General features: G+C 41.1%; 1 protein-coding gene and 1 long non-coding RNA gene across 2 annotated transcripts in view; one reads left to right on the plus strand and one right to left on the minus strand.

Moving 5' to 3' along the window:
* Nucleotides 1-3,379: 3,379 nt before the first annotated feature.
* Nucleotides 3,380-23,483, minus strand: part of LOC131204806 (uncharacterized) — a 47,652-nt gene continuing 27,548 nt past the window's right edge. Inside the window, exon 3 of the long non-coding RNA XR_009156642.1 lies at nt 3,380-4,594. This is a non-coding gene — a long non-coding RNA (uncharacterized LOC131204806). The remainder of the gene's footprint in view (nt 4,595-23,483) is intronic.
* The window catches only part of ZNF683 (zinc finger protein 683), a 31,879-nt gene continuing 14,586 nt past the window's right edge, over nt 6,191-23,483 (plus strand). Inside the window, exons 1-2 of the mRNA XM_058196387.1 lie at nt 6,191-6,247; nt 22,156-22,351. Of these exons, the coding sequence (XP_058052370.1) occupies nt 6,222-6,247; nt 22,156-22,351 (222 nt within the window). The 5' untranslated portion in view covers nt 6,191-6,221. The remainder of the gene's footprint in view (nt 6,248-22,155; nt 22,352-23,483) is intronic.

The raw sequence follows: 23,483 nt of genomic DNA on the forward strand, positions 1-23,483 counted from the left end.
AAGTCAAATCATAACATATTCACAATACAATATCATTTACCAGCCAGGCTCATCCAATGTCCTAGTCCAGTACCTGAGATCAAATAAGGAATTTAAAGCAGGCCAAACAGCTTAGAGCCAAACCTTGGGAAGTAACCTCTTCCAGTGGTTCTCAACCTGTGGTCTGCAGATCCCTGGGAGGCCATGATGTCATCACAGGGAGTCTGCAAAGGTTTGAAAAAATGTTATGATTTAAATCTTGAATGAAGACTTGGGGCCACAAAAGGTATTTAAAGTGGGTCCATGGTAAAGAAAAGGTTAAGAGCCACTGACGTACTCAAAAGTGGCTTTATAATAGGGATGAAATGCTACTGGTTTGGACCGGTTTGACCGAACCGGTAGCGATGGTGGCAGGTGGTTCAGAGAACCGGTAGCGACGGCAGCGCAAGCCTCCACCCACCTGCCTGGTCATCATTACTTCCTGGTTTTAACCAGGAAGTAATTTGTTTTTTACCCTCTGCGCATGCACAGAAGGGTTTGTGCATACACAGAGGGTCCAAGCGCACATGTGACACGCACATATGCGTGAGTGGAGCGGAGTGAGCACGTGCGCATGGTGTGTGCATTTCCGAACCAGTAGGGAAGATAAGTAGATTTCACCCCTGCTTTATAAGTAGTACCCAGCACTCTGGAATACACCCAAAGTTTACAGGAAGCTAGTGCAGTAAAATAGCAGTGTTACATGAGTGTATCAAGATATGGCCATAACTACCCACACTGTAAGATTCTAGACCAACTGTAGTTTCCAGATGGTCTGCACCCACTTAGAATGCAATATTACAACAGTCCAAGTAGGAGGTGACCATGTCATGATTAGCCATGAGCAGGGCTCTCTATCAAGATACAAGTGCAACTAGCACACAAGATGGAGTTGTGCAGAAGCCCTTTTCACCATGACTTCCACCTGCTCTTCATGAAGGAACCATGAACTAGTGCATAAAGCTTATATTGTTTAAACTTGGTTGGGTTTGTAGCTTATTGAATCTTTTTTTGTGTGGATTCAACTTGCTTGGCTAGTTTATTGTTCAACGGATGTGTGAGTCCAGAAAATCAGTTAATTTCATTAATTGTGCCTGGCAACCACAGTCAGTGAAAGCAAGATAAAACAACCACAAATCGTATACAAATCTACCTATAAAATTTGTGGTGGAAACAGTTTTGGATTTTGGATTTATTAGCTTACACTATTTTGTAAAAAGCTGCACTGGTGATGGGAGGCCAAGCAGTTTCAACAGACACGTCGATCTACAACCAGCCTACAAACTCCTCAGGATTCAAATCAACAGCACAACCAATCAGCAACAGCACCAACCCTTAACCAACCCACACAACCCCTCCCAACCAGCACTTCACCTCCCAATGACTCTCACCTAACATAATTCTCCATTACAAGACCCTCACTTGAACACCCACACCTGACCCATCACAAGACCTACTGACCACTCAAAGCCTTTATAAGCAGAAAAACAGACACAGACATCCCCTAAATGCTGCTGAAGATATTACCTAGCCTGGTAATAAAATACTTGGAAACCAACTCACAAGCTTGGGGAATGAATCTCCACCTTCAAAGTTTGCAGTTTAGAGAGAGGTGTTTTTTTGTGTGTTTTTTTTGAGCTGTTGCAACTTTGCAAAGCAAGGCCACCACTGTACCACAACTATCTTTGCAGTGTTACCATCATATATCCGGTTCATGATTCATGATTCAATTGGAACCTGCTTCTTCTATCATGACCAGATGATCCTCTAAGGTGTTAACACAGGAACAAAAACTTCAAAAGGGAAATTGATTAGGGAAAAAAAAGATAAATATCTGTTGTGAAACTTCACACTTATAACAATGAAGTAAGCATTCAGGTGTTTTAGAGACCGTTGCACCCACTCAAAAATAGAAAAATAAAAGATCAGTCTTTGAAAAGAATGGTCAGACAGGGGATGTTTACATAACCTAATTAACCTGAACTAATCTGTTTTGCGGGTTTGTACAATATACTGAACCCTAAGCTAATTGCTTTGGCTTAGTTCATACATAGTAATACACCAAAAACTAATCAAAGTTAAAAAGTTTTCATTTGATATACATAGGTGCAAGTACTAAATTTGTAAGTGATCTGATTAAGCATGCAGAGTGAATATTAAAATTAGATAGACAGACAGACAGCATTTTATAAATTATTATGCCACCCATGGGCCCTTGAGTCATCATTTCAGTTGTGTCATCATTTTGGAGATATTAATTTACCTAAACAGGTCAACAGAATTACCTGGGGAGGTTAAAAAAGGTGGAAAGGGAAAAAGTCAATACAAAAGCTAGCAGGGAAGGTTGCAAGTTGCTTGGGTACGTCTCTTTTAGTAAAACTGGTGTAGTAGGAGCTGTACTAGCCTATCTCTGGGCACATTTGCTTGCAAGATTTCTGATCTTTCGCTATTCTGCTCTGAATACTGTGGTTTCTCACTATGGGTTCTTTTGCTGCTTGGGAGTGCTTTCCTGTAACACAATGTGGCTGTGGGCAAAGGCACTGAGGGTAGACATTAAGGACTAGTACGAGGGAAATAATAAATAAAGATAGAATACACGGTTTATAAGAAAAGAGCAGGGAACCTTCTTCTTCCTCATGTTGCTAAAAAGTTTCCTGGCCCAAGAAAATGGATATAGATTACTCACACAGAATATCTGCACTATGAGAAAATGTTCTACTGGATTTCTGCCTTATGCTCGCTCCTAAAAGGACAAAAAGCCCCTAAAGTAAACTTTCCATCTGGAATTCAGCTTCAAGGTGAGTTTTGCAAAAAACGTTCACTGCCATGTTTACATGGCTGATTTACACATTGCGGTGGCACCCAATTTGGGCAGCCTTATAAAGGAAATTAGACTATAAGTTACACAAAACATTGAGCCACGCACCAAGAGTTAGCACACATTTTTTAAAAAAAAAATATTTTTATTGTACATTTTAGCAGCACACATCTCTTAATACCCCCATTTGCAGCCCCAATTCAACAGCAAAATTGCCAATGTTCAGTTGTACATTTGGGGCATTTGTTCTTTTTCCATATGAGAGTAGGGAGGTGTCTGAGATTGTTCTTTCCACCTCTTAACTTTCTCAGGCCATAGGAAAAGCTCAGATCAGGCCACTGAAAAACACCAGTTTTGGAGAGAATTGGTGAAAGAAATGGAAAGAAACACAAGAGGCCTCTCATTTCCATTCCTTCATTCCTTGCCTAGAACTTAACCCAACCAGGGCTTTTAAAAAAACAGCTTTTCCTTCTGAGGAGCACTTGCTCTGTTTATATTCCATATTAAACATTTGCAATCCATAATTAGGTCAATAGATTAGAACAGGGGTCTCCAACCTTGGCAACTTTAAGACTTGTGGACTTCATTCTGAGAGTTGAAGTCCACAAGTCTTAAAGTTGCCAAGGTTGGAGATCCCTGGATTAGAAAATCAGTGCCGGTTGCACTCAATTCAGACCCATTTTTTTCAGACTCCTTTTGTATCTGTTATGTTTTTGGAGCAGTTAACCTCCATTTGAACCTCTTCTAATTCTTCTTTAAATTTTTCAAGAAAATGGCTGCCTTTTGTACAGAGTTTGATTAGAATCTTTTCTATTTGAAAGTAAAAATAACATCCTCTAATGAATTTGTATTTCAATCAAAAAAGAATATTCTTTTCTTTGATGTAACATTCTAATAGGAATTTCTTTTAAGGTAATAATAATATCTATATTATCAATCTTTAATCTTGTATTGAAATTCGGCTGCAAAATTTGATCCTTTGTTGTTGTTTTTTCTTACACAAAATATATCTTGGAACATTTAATTATTCTTGAAAAGTGCAAGCTTTAGTCAATACACCTTGACAATTACCATTTCAAATATGTCTTTTTAGACTTTATCTAATATCTTCATCAGAACTGTCTGGAATACTTTTAAATCTCAAACAGAATATATTTTTTCTGAGTTGCAGCAAAGCTACATTACCCATCTTTCTCTCCAATTTTCTATCCCTAACTTCTCATTTACTCTCTTAAAATTTCTATCCTATCCTTAATTTATTTATATCCCAGACATTTGTTTTACAGAAATTTCCACGTGATCAAGCTTTTGTCTACTTATCTGTAGCAAAAAAAAAAAAAAAAAAACCTCAGTCAGGTGAAAGAACAATCATATGTTGTTGTTAGTTGCAAAGTCGTGTCCGACCCATCGCGACCCCATGGACAACATTCCTCCAGGCCTTCCTATCCTCTACTATCCTCTGGAGTCCATTTAAGCTCACGGCGACTGTTCCAATGACTCCATCCAGCCACCTTGTTCTCTGTCATCCCCTTCTTCTTTTGCCTTCAATCATTCCCACCATTAGGCTCTTCTCCAGTGAGTCCTTCCTTCTCATTAGGTGGCCAAAGTGTTTCAGTTTCATCTTCAGGATCTGGCCTTCTAAAGAACAATCATATACAAATATGTTTAAGAAATGAAGATTGGTCCATTTTAGTGTCTGTATTGGTTGCATGGCAGCCTTGAATGAAGGTAGAATCCTGTGCTTCCCAGCCACTCAACCTACAAGCAAACCAAAAAAGTTAAGTTAAGTTGCATTTAAGTCACAGGGAACATCCATCTGGTGATCGGATAAGTTGATTTCATGCCTCTTCCTTTATCTGGGAAAGTTCGGTGTCCGGTGCTAGGTTTTGGACACCAATCTCAGCTGTGATATTGTCTCTGGTCTCCTGAAGACGAACTAAATCACGATTAATCTTCACTGGAAGTGCCAGATGCACAACTGAAATTGATCAATCTTATTATCTCTCCTCCCCTTAACACACATACACAAGCCCTTTAAGTTGAGGTCATTCTTCAACATGAGATCCTTAATATGCAAACAAATCTTATGCTGCATTCCAGAATCACAACTGTTAGTTTCCTAGAAGTTTCAAACACAAAACCTTATGCAGAAGATATAATGCTAGGTTCTGTTTGTATTGTTTTGATTGGCTTAATACAGCAGTCCAATTCTATTAAGCTTAATGGGGCTTACTCACCAGAAAATGTGTTTCTAGCACACAAATATTTGCAGATAATAACCCTCAAAAAAAGTTTTCCCGCACGGATACCTTCAAGAAATATTGAAATTCAACTCCCATATTCCTTATCACGTATGTCAATGGAAGGGACTGAGAAAGGAAGATTTAGAGTCCAAACTTTTATCTACAAATTGAGTAATATTCAGAACAAAATACTTAGCTAGGTGGCAGCATTTAGCCAAATGTGATGTCAAAACAAAATTAACAGAAGCAGACTTAGTTAGTACTTGGATAAGAAATTACTATGAAATCTATAGAATAATTGGGTTGCCTATGAAGTTGAAAACGCTTTCCAGAAGGCCGTGGCCAACTACCTCTGTAATGCTATTAAGATAACATGTATGAATATATCCAGATCCAAAAACTGATAACTTGGACATATTACCCTTATATTGAGCAAAATACCCATCAAAAGCTTGTTTAGTCTTAAGGAAAAGAGAATTGCTACATAGTTCTTGCTTTGCCATTTTACATCTTTCTATTAGATATGTTTCTATAAGCAACACTTTTACCTCTCCAACTAACCTCCGAAGATCAGAGCTACAGTCTTCTTCTACAGATACAAACCTATGATAGAATTTTGCACTCCTATAAAGTTCACAAATGTGACAAAACCTAGAGTGGTTCATAGTAAAATATGCTCAAGCAGAGGACAGGTATTTGAATTTTATTTTTTTAGGAGTTGCTGCCTGATATTATTGACCTCACTGATTATTTTACATTGATTTTTGGCATTTGTTTTCAGAATATGTCAGAGCTTGGGTCAAATTCTTGGGTGAAATTCTGAGAAAGGGTATGGAAAGTACCACTCTGGTATGTGCAAAATGTATTTTGATCAGTGAGTCATCAGCCAACTGATATCTCCTCTATGCTGTTTGGGATAGAGGGCAATTCTTCTTTGAGAAAATAAGCACCCACAAAGAGTGTTTTCACTGTTGTTCTCTCTGTCCTCTTCTTTGTATGGGTTGGTTTAACCATCCTCCCCACCTAAAGTGAGAACCAAAGAATAAAGGACACTTCCTGTGAATTCAGACTGAATCATTCATATCGTGCATAAAAGACATTAAGGTGGATTCCCTTTTGCTCTCCCAAAATCGAGTTTACAGATGATGGAACAGCAACCCAAACTAAGGTAGGTTTTCTTTGGCCAGCCAACTCTGTGGAAGCCAAAACTCTTTTTTTATGTTTTTTGCCGGACTATATAGCAACATTCTATTGCACTTTGTTTTCTATGCATCTATATATACTCACACACCCTACAAATGCGCTTGATGAATTTCTCCTCGTCTTGGCCATTGGTTTCATTTCTTCGGGGTGAAATTTGGAAAGTCCTGATGGTACGGCATAAATTGCTATAAGTGTTTTTAAATCTATAATCTGAGCTCCTTATGGATAATGTTATAGTAACATAATGTAACACAATTAATATACTATAATATACTCTTCTTATTTTTTTTTAGATATTTTTACTGCAGAGCTTTTGATAGAAATTTATAATAATAATAATAATAATAATAATAATAATAATAATAATAATAATAATAATAATTATTATTATTATTATTATTATTATTATTATTATTATTATTTAATTTGTATACCGCTCTTCTCCCGAAGGACTCAGGGCGGTGAACAGGCAAGTAAAATACAAACAGAAACATACACAATATTAAAACAACCCTTAAGAAACTTATTCAATTAGCCAGGAAATTTAAAATAACATTACACCCCATAAAATTACAGAAATTTAAAACCCATCAAAATTCAATTAAAATTTAAAATTTAAAAATCAGGCCAGGTTTGTAAAAAGGTTTACAAACCTTTTTACTTAAAAAAAAAGAAATTCTAAGAGATAACAGAAAGATGAAACAATAAAAACACAACTACAAGCAAATAAGAAACCAGCTAAAGGAGACAGAAATGGGAGAACTGAAATAAAACTAGTAAACGGATTGTTTTTAAACAATATATAGCATAACGATACCATCTATTTTATCAGCTTTAAGAATCTGTAGTACAGGGGTTTTTTTTTTTTTGCTTCTCTTCAGCATCCTAGTTATGAAATTGCTTTTCAAAGGAGGTAATAATGCATGATATACTAAACCATAAACTGATCACTTGAGCTAATTCATATAGGCTAAAGTGGAATTGGCACACACCATCACTCAGTTTATTGGCACAAGTTGTGTTTTCTGGTCAGGCAGCAATTCTTATTCACAAGAAACTATCATTAGAAGTTTTGGTGGACATGAAGAAAAATATCTAAATGTTTGTTTTAAAAGGAAAAGTATTACAAAAATGGCTAGCATAAATGTTGCACTGGAAAAAAAAGGAAAAAATGACAAAGATATCTATATATTGTATTCTTAAAAAAAAAACCTGCAAGGAAATAAGAATACAAAGAGGCGTTTGCAGCATGAATGCTTTAGTCGTGCTGAACTACTTATCATGTTCATGAGCTTCCAGGAAAAGTGCATAGAAAATAAATTTTGAGTATCAACAACTGATCATCAACAGCGGATGGAAGAAGGCTAGGGAATACTGTATCCAGAAAACCAAGTAAGTGACTCAGAGGAAAACATGAAAATATATTGACTTTGCAGAGATGGATTTTAGTAGTTATTGCTAATTACCATGATGGGTTTTTTTTCTCTTTCATTTAATCTTGCCTGATTTTGGAGACTGCCTGGACAAATCCCTGACATTTTCTTGGCAAGATTTTTCAGAAGTGGTTTGTGTTAGGTTCGGGAAGTAACGAGGCTGGAGACCAGGGTAGTGACAACAGCTCTTTAATATATGGTGAACCCAGCAACAGGCTGGGGGAAAAACCTCTCCTTTTATACAGTTCTGTTGAGGTTTCCCAACCAGCAACGTGCTGATTTCCCGCTCAAATATTTAAAGGCACAACTGTTAATACATAACACTCCTCCCCTCCCAGAAAACACTTGGTCTTATTTACATATTTATTTACATGTTATTTTTCGACGTAGTCACGCAAATAACCTGGGCGTCTCCTAGTTCTTTCTGACCTGCGCGGTTCAGCTCTGGTGGTGTTTGAGCTGGTCGGAGGGGCTGTTTTCCTCCCAGCTCTTTCTCTGGGCCATCGGGCTCTGGATTATTGGCCGACTTTTTCTTGGCCATCCGCCTTGGATTAATTTTGGATTTTCCTTGCTGTTTCCTCGGGACCTGATGGCGCCGCTGGAACTCTGGGACCTCAGCTAAGTCTTGCGCCTCCCCCGGGTCATTGTCAGCTGTGGATTCAAAGTGGTATTGGTCATTACCTGTCTCTGTTGGTTCGGTTTGGTCAGTTATTCGTTTCCTTAACTGATCTATGTGGCGCCGCCACATTCGGTTGTCTGGTAGCTCTACCACATACGATTTTGGCCCTGTTACTTTGTTACTTGTCCTGCGAGCCAACTAGGGCCGCCCCATAGTTTCGGCCCACACCCGTCGCCTATGCTCATTTCCTTGTTTTTCTAGCTCCCTTGTAACCCTCGGGTGTGTAATGGGGGTTCAAACGGTCAAGTGGGCACCGGAGTTTTCGTCCCATTAGCAATTCGGCTGGGCTTTTCCCAGTGGCTGTGCTTGGGGTTCTATGCTGGACGGCTAGGAAAAAGTCTATTTTTGTTTGCCAGTCACCTGGCTTGGGCCTGACACGCCTCCTTAGCGCCCGGACGGAACGCCTGCAAGGCCATTCGACGCAGGGTGGAAAGGTGCAGAGAGGGCATGTCGGATGCCTTCCTCTGCCAGGTACTCTTCAAACTGGGCTGCCGTGAATTGGGGCTCATTGTCGGACACCAGAGTGTCCGCAACCCGTGAGTTGCGAATAGGTGGCGAGGGTTGCGATTACTGTTTCGGCTGTGGTGGACTTCATAAGTATGTTCTCAAACCATTTGGAAAATGCGCCCACCACCACTAGGAATGTTTGGCCGTGAAAGGGGCCAGCAAAGTCAATGTGGATTCTTGACCAAGGCCCTTGGGGCTTTTCCCATTCTCTGACTGGGGCTGTTGGGGGTAGCGGTCTGGACTCTTGGCAAGCTTGGCATTTCCCTACCCTCTCAGCAATCTCTGCGCCCATGAGTGGCCACCATACATAGCTTCTAGCTAACCCTTCATCCTTACGATGCCTGGGTGACCTCGTGGAGGAGGTCCAATACCTTGCCCCTTAACTTAACAGGAATTATTACACGATCACCCCATAACAGGCACCCCTTGAGCCGAGAGCTCATCACGTTTCTTAACAAATTCTTTGAACCGCAGCGCAGCTGGCCACCCTCTCTGTACCCAACCGAGTACAGTCCTTAACACAATGTCCCGGTATGATGCCGAGCCACTTCCTTTGATGTGACTGGGCCAGAGTCCAACGAGTCAATAAGGAGGATGGGTGTCCCCGGAGTGGGATCTTCGGTCGCCCCCGGCAGTGGGCATCGGCTCAAGGCGTCTGCATGCCCCACTTCTTATCCCGCTCGATGCTGCAGCTTGTCTGACCAAGAGGCTAAAAATAAAGTCCATGGATGCAAACGTGACGACAGTGCCACAGGTGGTGTCCGGTCGCCACCCAGTAGTCCCAATAACGGTCTGTGGTCAGTCACGATTTCAAAGTTCCGCCCAAAGACATACTCATGGAATTTTTTGACCCCTGATACAATGGCTAATGCTTCTTTGTCTAATTGGCTGTAGTTCCTCTCTGGGGAGGACATCGTTCTAGAGTAGAACGCTATAGGGGCTTCTGTGCCGTTTGAAGTCTATGGCTGAGTACAGTCCCCACCACATAAGGTGACGCATCGCAACACAGCACTAGGGGTTGTGAGTCGTGATATTGGATGAGCAGGCTATCACTTGAGAGCAGGTTCTCGACTGCTTCAAAAGCCCTATTTCCTGACTTTCCCCAAGACCAAACAGTATTTTTCCCTAAGAGCCTATGCAGCGGTTCCAAGAACGGTTGCTTTGTTCTTTAAAAAGACCGTAAAATTAACCAATCCCAGGAATGCGTGCAGCTCTGCTCAGTTTTTGGGCGGTGGAGCCTTCCTAATTGGCTTAACCTTCCTCTCAGTAGGGTGAATTCCTTTCTTGTCTATCCGGTAGCCCAAGAAATCGACCGATTCGACCCTATCTGACATTTATTTGTCTTGACTTTTAATCCGCTGTCCGGAAAATGCTCAAGACCTTTCTTAACCGCTCCCCCAATTCCTCCATGTTTTCCCCTGAAATTAGGACATCATCGAAGTAGGGAACTACCGCTGGGAGCCCTTGCAGTAGTCGTTCCATCAGGTTTTGGAACAGCCCTGGTGCCACACTAACCCCAAATTGCAATCGGTGCACTTGAATGCCCCCCTGTGCGTCACAATCGTTTGGGCTTCGGCTGTGCGGGCGTCTACTGGCAGTTGTTGGTAGGCTTGGGGCAAGTCTAACTTTGCAAAGACTTGCCCTTGCCCCAAGGAGGGCAATAAATGTTGCACTAACGGAACCGGGTACGCTTTTCTGTAAGGCTTTGTTAAGCGTCGCCTTGTAGTCAGCGCTAATTCTAATTGACCCGTCCGACTTGATTGGGGTGACGATTGGCGTCTCCCACTTTGCGTGATCGACTGGCACCAAAACCCCCTGATTTATGAGCTTGTCCAGCTCCTTATCAATTTTGGTTTTAGGGCAAAGGACTCTCCTCGCCTTAAGCCTAATGGGGCTACCTGGGGTCTAAGTTGAAGGAAATAGGGGTCCCCTTGTACTTGCCCAGGCAGTCCTTGAAGACATCTTGAACTCGTTAAAGAGAATGTCTTTCAAATTGCAGTCACTTCTGTAGATGCCAGTCACTCCCATGCCCAGGGCACGAAACCAGTCTAGTCCCAACAGACTGGGCAGAGTTCCTTCGACGATCGTGATGGGCAGGGTCTTTTGTGAGGGCCGTACTCGACTCGGACGGAGGTGGTCCCTCGAACAGGGATGCGATTCCCTGGTAGTCGTGGCACTCGTAGTCGCTGTGCTTGCAAATGGCGCTCATGACGGACGGCAGTGACTTCGCCAGGGTGTCCCAGGACATGATGGTGATCGCTGATCCCGTGTCTACTTCAAGCCTGCACCGTACTCCCTCGATCTTGGGCTTTGTAAAATCTTCTTTCCACTTTGGTTGAGGCGCGCCTATAATGACAGTCGTTTGGTTAGACTTCGCCTTTCTTGTTTGAACCAATCGCGGGCCGCCTTTCCGGTTCCGCTTTGATTGGCCGATTTGAATTTTCGCGGAAGGTTGGGCCGCCTGCAAACCTGAGCTAAGTGTCCTTTCTTCCCACACCGCCGGCATGTTGCGCCTTTAAACCTGCAGCGTTGGCGCTGATGCTGCCCTCCGCAGCTTCCGCACTCGCCACGGTCCTCAGTGTCGCGCTTCTCGGTCCGGCAGACCCTTCCTCATCCTCGCCTCACCTTCGGATTCGGACTGAATCTCCTCCTGGTGTACTGGCGTTGGCTTTGCGCCGCCTTGGATTGAAGAGGCTTTGCAGAGTCTCTGCTGCTTTAGTAGACATTTCGTGTGCTCTGGCCTCGCCCAGAGCGGTGGCTAGTGTCAGGTTGCTCCTGGCTAGCAGTCGCCGCCGTGGCGGATGTCCTTGACCTCGGATGAGTTGCTCGAGTAGCACTTCGCCTAAGTCTCGGTATCCACAGTCCTTGGACGCTCTTCTCAACGCGCCATGTAGTCACCGGCGGACTCGCCTCCATCTGTCTACGTTCTCGAATTCAAACCGCTGCACGTATTTGGACGCGCCGGTGCGAAATGGTTCTTCAGCAAAGTCTGCAGAGTCGGCCACGATACCGATTGTATCGGCGTTGGCTCTGCCAGGGCTTCCGCAATCTCGACACTCGGGCCCGCAATGGCTTAGGAAGTAAGCCCGCTTATGTTATCAGGGATCCTGTAGTTCGTTGGCTTCTAGAAAGCTTTCAAACGGGTCATATATGTTCCCATTTCTCCTTGCCCGGGTTGTACGGTGCGGGTGGCGTGTTTGCCATTTCCGCGTTTCTGCCCTGAGTTTGCTGGGTTCGGAACTAGCGTGCTTCAGCTCGGTTCTGGTTCTCCTTAGCCTCGAGATCCCACCTTCGTCGCCAATGTTAGGTTCGGGAAGTAACGAGGCTGGAGACCAGGGTAGTGACAACAGCTCTTTAATATATGGTGAACCCAGCAACAGGCTGGGGGAAAAACCTCTCCTTTTATACAGTTCTGCTGGAGGCTTCGTCCAATCAGCAACGTGCTGATTTCCCGCTCAAATATTTAAAGGCACAACTGTTAATACATAACAGTTTGCCTTCCTTGGGCTCAGAGAAAAGGTCATCTAGCTCAGGGGTCTTAAAGACTTTCAACTCCCAGAGTTAAAGTCCACAAGTCTTACAGTTGCCAAGGTTGGAAACCCCTGAGCTAGCTAACTTTGTGGGACTGGAACTCAGGCTCTCCTAGTTTTTATTCTGATGCCTTCCCAGTTACACCAAACTAGCAGTAATGTATTATGGACTAAACCATGTTTAGAATGCTTAAATCATTGACTTTTATATACTATTTTATTAATTCTATATATTTGCCATAATGAGCCTCAGTGAAAGCAGATAGGATTTTTAACTTTATAGATAGATAGATAGATAGATAGATAGATAGATAGATAGATAGATAGATAGATAGATAGATAGATAGATAGATAGATAGGGAAAAAAGCTAAAAGCACAATCCGCAGAAAAGTAAGTCCTGCTAAATTGGTGAGCGTGTACGTATAGTAATGCATATAGTGTCAAGAGCTGGCCTAGAGTCTACAATTAACCCAATTAGAACTTAATTATTATTGTTCTACATGAAGCAGCAGACCCACCTTTTCACTCTTAGTTATTTATTTATTCATTCATTCATTTATTCAAATTAGGTGATCACCCACTTAGCAAGCAACTCTTTCTCTGATATCCATTGAATTTTTTATATCTGCAAAGGCTTCTGTCGTCTAATGATTTTGTCCTCTAAAGGCCAATAAAGAAATTCAACAGTGCCTTTTTCTAGTATCCCCTCTCAACTGGAATGTACTGCTATTGGAAAAATCAGAGATGGGATAAACCTACCTTCTTTTTATAGCCCTTTCTCACTTTCACCTAACAGTGGCATAAATACGCTTTGGCAACGTATTTTATCATTTTTCCTGCTATAGCTGCATGACATAGTCTTCATTTCATTCCCCATCCCATGAATAAGAAAGGTTTAAGTCAGCCTTAGCTGTATTGGATTAAAAATAGTGCTTTTTCCTTTATGTTAACATGGTCCAAAAGAAGCTTCAACTTGTATAAAATTGGCTTGATGTTTTCAGCATTTTTATGGAGGGAAGGCAGGTTTATGCAGTGAGTGGAAACAGAAGCATTAGATGCAGAATAATGCTTAGCAGTGGTCCTTGCTTATTGGCTGCCTCATTCAGGGACTTTTTGAAGTTACAATGGTGCTGGAAAAATAACTTTATGACCAATTTATAATCATTTACAACCGTGGCAGTGTCCCATTATCCTGTGCTGTTGTGTCCCATCCCCCTACCTTGCAGAGCAGAGAGACTGGAGAGGAAGGGATTACAAGAGATTAAGCAGGCATATAATGGGGAATAGACTGGGCTGTTTGCATAGTGCACTGATGGCTATGTATTCCCCACTGTAAGATCTACATTTTATGAATAAGCACAGACACTGCACCATTTTTCAAAGCATGCATATTACACTAGCTGGGGGGAATATTTTTTAGAGAAATAGTCAAGTGGATTCACTCATACAATACCAGGATTCCTTCATTAAAACATAACTGGTGCAGTTTACATCGTAAGCTAAGTCAAATCATTGGTTTGACTTATTCAAACCAATGAATAAGTTATTCAGTACTGAACCACAAACTAGTCAGATCACATTTTAAGGGAGGGAGAAAAAAGGAAGGAAATCTAATCGCATATTATCCTCATCTCAGTGAAAATAAGTTGTTACTTTCAAAAGGTCTAATGAAAAGTTGCACATCATGGTATATGGAATAAGTATGTTTAACCACCATCATAAGCATCTATAATTCTACAATTCATAAATCTTTATAAATCAAATTATTATTAGTAGGCATGCAACCATCTAGAGGCAGCATGTACTTTTATCAAAATGTTATGGTTAAGGAACAGTCTGACTCCTGGACTGCTGCTGTGTAATTCCCTGGGCAACGTGGTTTGCCAATGTGTTTTGAGATCATTTTCAGACTTGTGAAAATTAGATGTATTTCTTCTGAAGAACTAGTTCAGTCTTCTAGAATAATAAGAAAACTACCAGTAGCTATCATTTTGAGTTTTAGGGGTAGGGCATTTGTACAGATATTGTACCAGATCACACATTTAATTACTACATTTCATTATATTATTTCATTATACAGAACTTCATTTATTAAATTCATGTGCTGCCCATCTCATAGTTTGAAACAACTCATACTTGCTAAAAAAACAACCCCAATAAAGGTCTCTGGAAGGCTTGCAACAAAGCGAAAACTCAGCAAAAATAATTACTGCCAAATAAAATTAATTAGACAAATACATAGATACATAAGTGTAAAGATTTGAATAGTAAATCAAGTGTGGAGTCAAAATAATGAAGTGAAATAAGGTTTTAAGCATTTTTCAAAACCTGAGAAGAAAAAGTGTTGTTTGGAGCCCAGGGGAAGCATGTCACGTAATACAGAAGTTCTAATACAGGTAGAATAGAATAGAATAGAATTTTTATTGGCCAAGTGTGATTGGACACACAAGGAATTTGTCTTGGTGCAGATGCTCTCAGTGTACATAAAAGAAAAGATATGTTCATCAAGGTACAACATTTACAACACAATTGATGGTCAATATATCAATATAAATCATAAGGATTGCCAGCAGCAAAGTTACAGTCATACAGTCATAAGTGGAAAGAGATTGGTGATGGGAACTATGAGAAGATTAATAGTAGTGCAGATTTAGTAAATAGTTTGACAGTGTTGAGGGAATTATTTGTTTAGCAGAGTTTAGCAGAGTACTGGCCTCTTGTTCAAGAGAAGAGGGACTCTTAGTAGAACTTCTCAAAATGACTGGACTGGATGGGTGGCATCGATTTTGGCAAGCATTGCTCAATAAACATGGAGAAGAAACTAAAGGCTGATTATTTCAACTAGTCAAATGAATCAATCTTTTCACTCGAAGCAAAAAAAGGAAAAGGATAAAGGTTACCAAATGTTATTTGCATTGCAATTTTTTTTCAACTTGATTTCAACGGACTATAAACAGTAGAAAAATTGCGGTGAGAAAAGAGAAAGATGATTTTCTTTAGTTCACATGTTTTCTTCAATTTGTTCTGACCTCCTGAGTAAGACAAGCCTAAATCAACCTTAGCTACTACTGATTAAAACAGTATTTTTTTGATTAAAACAATTTTTTTAAATTTAATTTTTTGATTAAAACTGATTAAAACAGCTTTTCTGGCTAAGGGATTCTGGAAGTTGAAGTCCACAGGTCTTAAAATTGCCAAGGTTGGAGACCCCTTACCTAGAGGGAAGCCAGAGGGCTGGAGTAACTAAGAATTTGCAACGGGGCAGGAAAGTAATTGGAAATGGAGACAACCAATTTTATGACAGTATAGTTTTCTGCCCAATCATGGATGGATGGATGGAAAACATGTCAACTCTGTAGCGGGGGAAACAGAGGAAGGGCAGTGGGTGAGATATTTTAATGAGAGAACCAAGATGCCTTCCATAATAATGAGCATCTCTGGTACACTGCAATGCTCAGGGACTCTGTTGATAAAAACCAAAAGCAAAACTGAAATGAGTAAAGCATTCTGAATTAGAATGATAAAATACAAACGAAAAAGAGTAAGCTGGGCTGGCCGCACTTTAAAAAGTAGCCACATGCAAGGGGAGATTTATTTCATGTGTAGATTGGGGAAGAAAGTCCATGCAGCTTTAGGAAATCTGTCACACAGTGATCCAGCTGCTACCTGCGAGAAAAAAAGGCTAGAAATGTATACTAATTTATCCAAGAGGAAGTTCCTTAGAACTCATGGGGGATTATTTTTAAGACATCAAGCATACAACTGTGCAGAGAAGTGAAAACTCTCTGGGTTCAAATACTGCCTATCCAAGATTTACGAAGGTAATTTTAAAATGGTGTAGGGCATATGTGAAGTGCTTTGCTTGCAATGCATTAAATGTCAGTATTTTTATTCTAGGAAAATCTGACACACACCAAACCATTCAGCAATGAAATTTCTGTTAAAAATTTTCTTAAAGATGTGCTCAATCTCTTGTAAGCTATTCTTTTCTTCCCCCCACCTCTCATATTCACACATGTGTATACGTACACACACATAATCATTTACTGGAACTGTGGTCTATTTATTTAGTTGTTGACATGTTTTCTTCTGGATTTCTAATTTTTTGGCTTAATTTTACCCATTTTTGATGAAAGAACTGGAGGTGTTAACTTCCACATAGTAAAAAGGAATCTAACTTTGCTGACACTGTTAATGTGAAAGGAAATTATGATGCATACCTAACCTTTTGTGTAAAAGCACAGCTTTATGGATATCAAATTAATCAGCTGTTTAGCAGCTCCCACATCAAAGAAACTATCCCTTCATGGGTGGTTTTACTGGTTTGACCTTCCTGAATGATTTCTAGGTAATTATGTGTCAATATTGAAACATAATGATTGGACTCATTGGAATATGATTAGGAAGATTTACATTCAAATAGTTGTTTAGCCATGAATCTCATTTAGTGACCTCGGGTTAATCATTATATCTTGGTCTATCCTACCTTATAAAGTGGCCCTTAACATAAAATAAGTATGTGAAGCTTTAGAATAGCATTCTCAACTGAAATGAGTTGGGATGGCAAATCCTGAAAATTCTCACGCAGTAATAATCAGGGTTGATGTTCCAACAGATCTCAGATTGGAAAATTTTATTCTGGGCACTTTAAGCTTCTTTTGGATGAAATTACTGGACATGTAAATAATTTGTCATTAGGCCTGTGAAGTGCTTCAAATTGAAATCTGAAAGAGTGAAAGCTTTGGAGTGTGCAGGAATTCAAACACAGCACCTGTTTGAAACACTTCAGTTCAGGCATGAACGTAGTAGCAGATCCTTAAAGCAGCAGTTCCAGGAAAAGACGCTGTTGTTTTTATGAGTTTAAGGAAAACTGAGAGCTTGCACACTCTTGGGGGACTTATGAAACATGAACATTCTGTGTCATACAAGCAGATCAAGTGATGCACTTGAGTCATACAAAGGGCATAGCCTCTGCCTACTGAAATTCCTTCCACTCCTGTATTTCATAAACTTTTATACTTTTAAGACATATATCCTCCAAACCCTCTATTGGAACCTGGTTGATTAGGTAAAACCTTGTCTTATAAACATTTGCCTAAGATCCTGTAATCCTTCATCAGATAATATCAATGCAAAATATGATTGCCAGGACATGATGTCAGAATCGTACTGATGAAAAGAGCACAGGGAAGAGACTTCTCTTCATTCCAGGTGAATTCCAGAAATTCCCTGCATTTCACCTTTATCATAGATAAAAGTGAAATGCAGGGAATAAAAGGCATCCCACTATTGCAGAGAATGCAATAGCAAGTAAGAACACAGATTAAATCACAGAATATAGCAATGAACATACTCTCATTATAAATGAGAATGCAATTAACTGAGTGGATAACATACTATTTGCCTTTTATAAGAACAGAGTCTAGCTATTATAGACTGTGTTGAACTCCAACACCAGTAATTCTCAACCAGAAAGCCACTTGAGCATTGTATATATACAGTATTTGCAAGACACCAAATAAGGGGGATTGAAATACGAATTCAGCTCGTAATTTAATGACTGCCTTCAGATAATGTTAACTGAACCATAGTTTATCAATTAGGACAATTTTTTTCTTGGTCTTGTAGCAGAAAAACTATAAATTACCTACATAGACCAGTTGTACATTAATGTAGCTATAAAGAATAATAATACCTATTATTATTACAATGTCAGGATATGAAAATTAAAGATGAAAGATTGTGGCATAAACCGGCTGTGGTGGTCCCAGTGTTTATCAGGACACTGGGTACCACACACAAAAAATTCTTAGATGGCCCTTAGAAAATCTGTGCACTGATAAAATTTCCATCTGTCAATTACAAAAAGTCACACTGCTTAGATTTGCATGTATACAATGACAATACATTATGACATCCTTAGCAGAATATTAAGCCTTTTGTGAGTTTCAGTTCAAAATATTGTGTAGTGGGAGCCAATTGAGTTTAATTAAAATAGATTAGAATTTCAGTCTTTAAAAAAAAAAAAAAAAGATGTTACTTGCAGATACATGAGTATTTGTAGATATGAATTACCTGCTCCTAGGCTGGAATTAGAAACAAAATGGAAACAGAGTTGAGATAAGGTTGGAATTGTGGAGTTCAACCAGTATCGAGACAAATTAGTATTTAGGTTCAGCTGAAAATTCCAGTCAGTTTTCAAAGGCAGTTCCAAGAATCCATCAGAGTAATCCAGCCAACAGAATTGATCCAATACGTTTTTGTTTTACAGCGGAACAACAAATGGGCAGATTTACTCACTCAGCAGTTATTTTGGCATCTTCTTTTTTTTTTAAAGAGGATTTTTTCCCCCTTGATTCCAACAACATTGCTTGTAATGCCATCATGGCACCAGTCTGTATGTCTCCATGAAACCATTACAACACAAAATCTAATTCATGACAATGCTTCCCACTTAGGATAATCCCTGAAGCAGAAGGGGAGACTTTCAGGAATTATATTGGCACAGACATTAGCCCACCATCTCTTTCAGTTCATTCTTACTTATTTTTATTGCTGAATTAAATACAAGGCAGTGGCAGGATTTTCAATTTAGCAACGTAGACTGTGGTTTTGAGTTTCCAGTAAACACTAATCCATTATAGCCCTCTATATCTCCATTATCTAGCCAATTATGCAGATTAATTAATATTATTTCAATTATCAAAGGGATTTACAATTGGACTCATGTACCGTATATATTCGAGTATAAGCCGAGTTTTTCAGCACGTTTTTTGTGCTGAAAAACGTCCCCTCGGCTTATACTCGGGTCTATACGGCTTATACTCGAGTTTTTTTTTTTTAAAGCCCCTCGGCTTATACTCGAGTATATACGGCTTATACTCGAGTTTTTTTTTTCTTTTTTTCACATTTTACCGGACGGAAGCCCTGCCGGTGCAGTGAGAGGGCGGGGCGGGGGAGCCGCCAGCCTTCTCAGCTGAGGGAGGGAGGGTTTCCCCAACCGGTAGGTGCCTCATTTCCCACCCTCGGCTTATACTCGAGTCCCCAGTTTACCCCAGTTTTTGGGGTAAAATTGGGGACCTCGGCTTATACTCGGATCGGCTTATATTCGAGTATATACGGTAATTAGTCTAAATTTATGAAAAGGAGCATGCTTTAATTACAGAAAGTTAATAAATGCCAATTGTTTTAGTTCTTAAATCATAACATGATAAAAGTTATCAAGCAATCTAGAACACATATGTTTGTGCACAATTGTATAAATTAAAATTTTAGTGTGGATGCATATTTTAATAGGATGGGATGGTATTGATAGATAGCAAGAAGTTAACACTTTAACCCCAGAAAGTCATATATTGTCATCCGAAAAGCACTCTCAATATAGGAAAGAACTATTACTAATGAACACAAGTGACTATTGTTATCCATAAGAAAAGAGACCAAGGAAATATTTACCGTATATACTCGAGTATAAGCCGAGTTTTTCAGCACGTTTTTTGTGCTGAAAAGCGCCCCCTCGGCTTATACTCGAGTCTACCCTTGCAGCTGGGCCGGCAGGACGAGCCCAAATGCTGCCGGCATGCTTTGCCAGCTCGGCCGGCTCGTTTTGAGGTGGCGGCTGGCCTCCGGCGTTTTCTTCCGCCGCTTTTTGATGGCGGCGGCGGCGGTGGGCGGCGGAGGGGGCGGGGGGCGGAGGGGCGTTGACATTTCGCCTCTCACTGCCCTCCTCTTGCCCGCGGTGGGGGCGGAGGGGCGTTGTCACTCGCCTCCTCTTACTCGTCCTCCTCGCCTCGCCCTCCGCCCTCCTCTCCCGCCTCCTCTCGCCTCGCCTCCTCTCCCGCCTCCTCTCGCCCGCCTCCTCTCGCCTCGCCTCCCCAACCAAGGACGCGGGTTGAATTTGCCATTCAAAAGACAAAGCCAGGGACTGAATCCAGCGATCTCGAGAAGGTCTGGGAGAGTTTTCCCGTCCTCCGGGGAGAAGGAGAAAAGAAAGACGCCGAGCGGAAGGACCAAGGTCCCTTACGGGGAAACGGGCGGTTCTCTTTGCAGCCTTTGCCAGCTGCTGAGACCCGCCGTTCATGAGGAACACAGAACAACCCTGCCGGCACATTCGAGGGTTTCCTGCGCCTTCGGGTCCGCTTTTGATGGCGGCGGCGGTGGTCGGCGGAGGGGCGGGGCGGAGGGGCGTTCGGCATTTTCGCCCCTCTCACTCGCCTCCTCTTGCCCGCGGTGGGGCGACGCTGCCGAGAAGCCGCTGCTTACAGAGAGCGAAAAGCCAGGGAGACCTTGGCATAGGTGGGCGGCTGGTGTAAGGCAGGGCAGAACCTTCGACCCGCAAGGATCCCGGGAGGGGGGGGACGAAAGAGAGGCAGAGAAGGAGGGAGGGAGGGAGGGAAGGAAGGAAAAGAAAAGAAAAGAAAAGGGGGAGTGAAAATAAGAGCAGTCCGAGCTCTGAACTGGGGAACGAGAAGGAAAGAAAGAGGGAGAGAGAGAGAGACAGAGAGGGAGAGAGAAAAAGCGAAGAAGGAAGAGAACAGTGCAATGAGTAAGGACTGCCACTGGGGTCAGGGAGCAGAGCACCAGGAAACAGGGCGGCCAACGCGCGCATACTACACACACACAAACACAGAGCCAGCTCCTCCCTGCCGCTGTTGAATCTTACTTCACCGCACCCCCTCCACCCCGGCCACACTCACAGCCAAAAAAAAAGGCAGAGCAGCATCCCTCGCCGAACGGCGGCGAATCTTTTGCCTTCCCTGAAAGATTAAAGATTAAATAGGAGAGGAGACCCAAGGCGTGCAAATCATCAGAATGCCTCGACGTTTCGCACTCATTATGTCGTCATCTTAATTAATCAGACCGTGGTGGGGTTCCCTACACCTTCCTCTCCCTTTAAGAAATAGAACACTTGGCTCTATCTTTATTTTTTACATTGACCAGTAGCTGCCTCATTTCCCACCCTAGGCTTATACTCGAGTCAATAGTTTTTCCCAGTTTTTTGTGGTAAAATTAGGTACCTCGGCTTATATTCGGGTCGGCTTATACTCGAGTATATACGGTACTTATCAATACATCGATATATTTCATATCATGTCATTGTTTAGATACACCTTCCAAATTTACATGTAACAGAACAAACAAAGGCAACCTATTACTAAAATAGGATAGGACTTGGAGACGAAACACAACCAAGTTCAATGAGCATATATAGCATCTAAACATAGCAGGGTTGGCTTACCACATTTTAGAGGAAATAATGAAGTATAAACCAGGGGTCTCCAACCTTGGCAACTTTAAGACTTGTAGACTTCATCTCCCAGAATTCCTCAGCCAGCTTTGAAGTCCACAAATCTTAAAGTTGCCAAGGTTGGAGACTCCTGGTATAAACTATCATGTAAAGGGGACCATTGAATCTATAATCTAAAATCTTCTGCATCACCAGACACAGTGCAATATAAATTTTGGAAGATAGCATCTTTACTTTTTATTTTCTATTTTCCTTTCTTTCCTTTCAAATGCTCACCTTTTGATTTTCTCATTCTGAGGTTTATATCCCTTCCTCGTCATGCCCATTCTAACTGGGGTTACAAAAACAAACACATAATAATTTGAACTATTGGTGAACAAAACATCAACTAGACACATGATGAAAGGGTTATTATTCCTCTCGTTCCAAGGATTCAACTAAGCGTTCTTCTACTCTTCCCACAAATGTTGCTCCAGGTTCTGCTCTCCATATGGTAGCTGGACTGACAGAAGAATGAAGGAGGTAATCAGGATTCCCTGGAGGGAGTTTGCATTTCAGGAGCCATGCACCTATGTTGCGAAGGACCAGTTTTATGGGCCATACTCCATGCATCCCCCAGCTCAAATTTCTTTACCCGTCAATCTGGACTTCAAGCATGACAGCAACAACAAGGTACTACTAGTATTCTCTCTCCCAAGAGACCATTTAATTCATTGATTCCATTGGTTCAACTGTGCACAATTACACATTCTCGTCCTCCTCTAACTACTATTGATACATTTTCTCCACACCTAGACAACTCCCAGATCACACAACGCCGCCTCTCCAATCTGCACCGCTGCTAGCTTTCATCATTTTCGTTTTTTATAGCAAATAAATAACTCTTTATAACACTTTCATTACAAGTAATCTGAAAACCAATGCGTCCCCATTCTTCTGACAGCTCTGAATGAATACAGGTTTAACACAGATCCACAATGTTAACAGGAAATCCCTAGTAAATGAACCAGCTCTCCTTTAATATCTAGGTTCTTCTTTGTATGCAGATACGTTTTTCATATCAAACAGCTGTTAATGGGGAAACCAGGGGTGAAATGCTCCCGGTTCAGACCGGATCGCCCAATCTGGTAGTGATGGCGGCGGGTGGTTCAGAGAACCGGTAGCAAAAATCCCCACCCCCACATGCCCAGCTGAGCTGCATGCTCATTAGAGGGTTGTTTTTTTTTAATTTTTAAAATCATGTTTTCTTCAGCTGAAAAAATGCTTTTAAAAGTAAAAAAAAAAAGCCTTTGATGATTGCGCAGCTCAGCTGGCATTGTCAGAGGTTTTTAAAACCTCTTCAGCTGAAGAGGTTGTAGAAAAAAATCTTTTAAAAGGCTCCTCTGATGATCCCAGCTGAGTTGCCTGATCGTCAGAGGCTTTTTTTTCTTTTAAAGGAAAAAAAAAAAGCCGGTAATAACAAATTTTACATTTCACCTCTGAGGGAAACCCAGCCATTGATTCACCCTCAGCCCAACCTATCTCTGTGCACTTAAGTGGAAAAAAAACAAACTTTGTTTTCCAGGTATTCTTTAGGGCCAGAATACTTGTTTGCTCCTTTATTCCCAAAAGCAATATGTAAAGTTTATAAATCTTTACAATTGGACTCCTCATAAGAGAAATCAAACCATAAACATTGATTAGAATGACTATTGTAGAAATCAGAATTCTCCACAGCCACTTTTACCTCACTTCAGAATTTTAGCAGATTTTCATAACTTCGATTAAAAGAAAAAACAGTATGTCTGCAAGGAATCCAGCAAGG

Source organism: Ahaetulla prasina, chromosome 10 (genome assembly GCF_028640845.1).
Source record: "Ahaetulla prasina isolate Xishuangbanna chromosome 10, ASM2864084v1, whole genome shotgun sequence".
NCBI classification, from domain to species: Eukaryota; Metazoa; Chordata; class Lepidosauria; order Squamata; family Colubridae; genus Ahaetulla; species Ahaetulla prasina.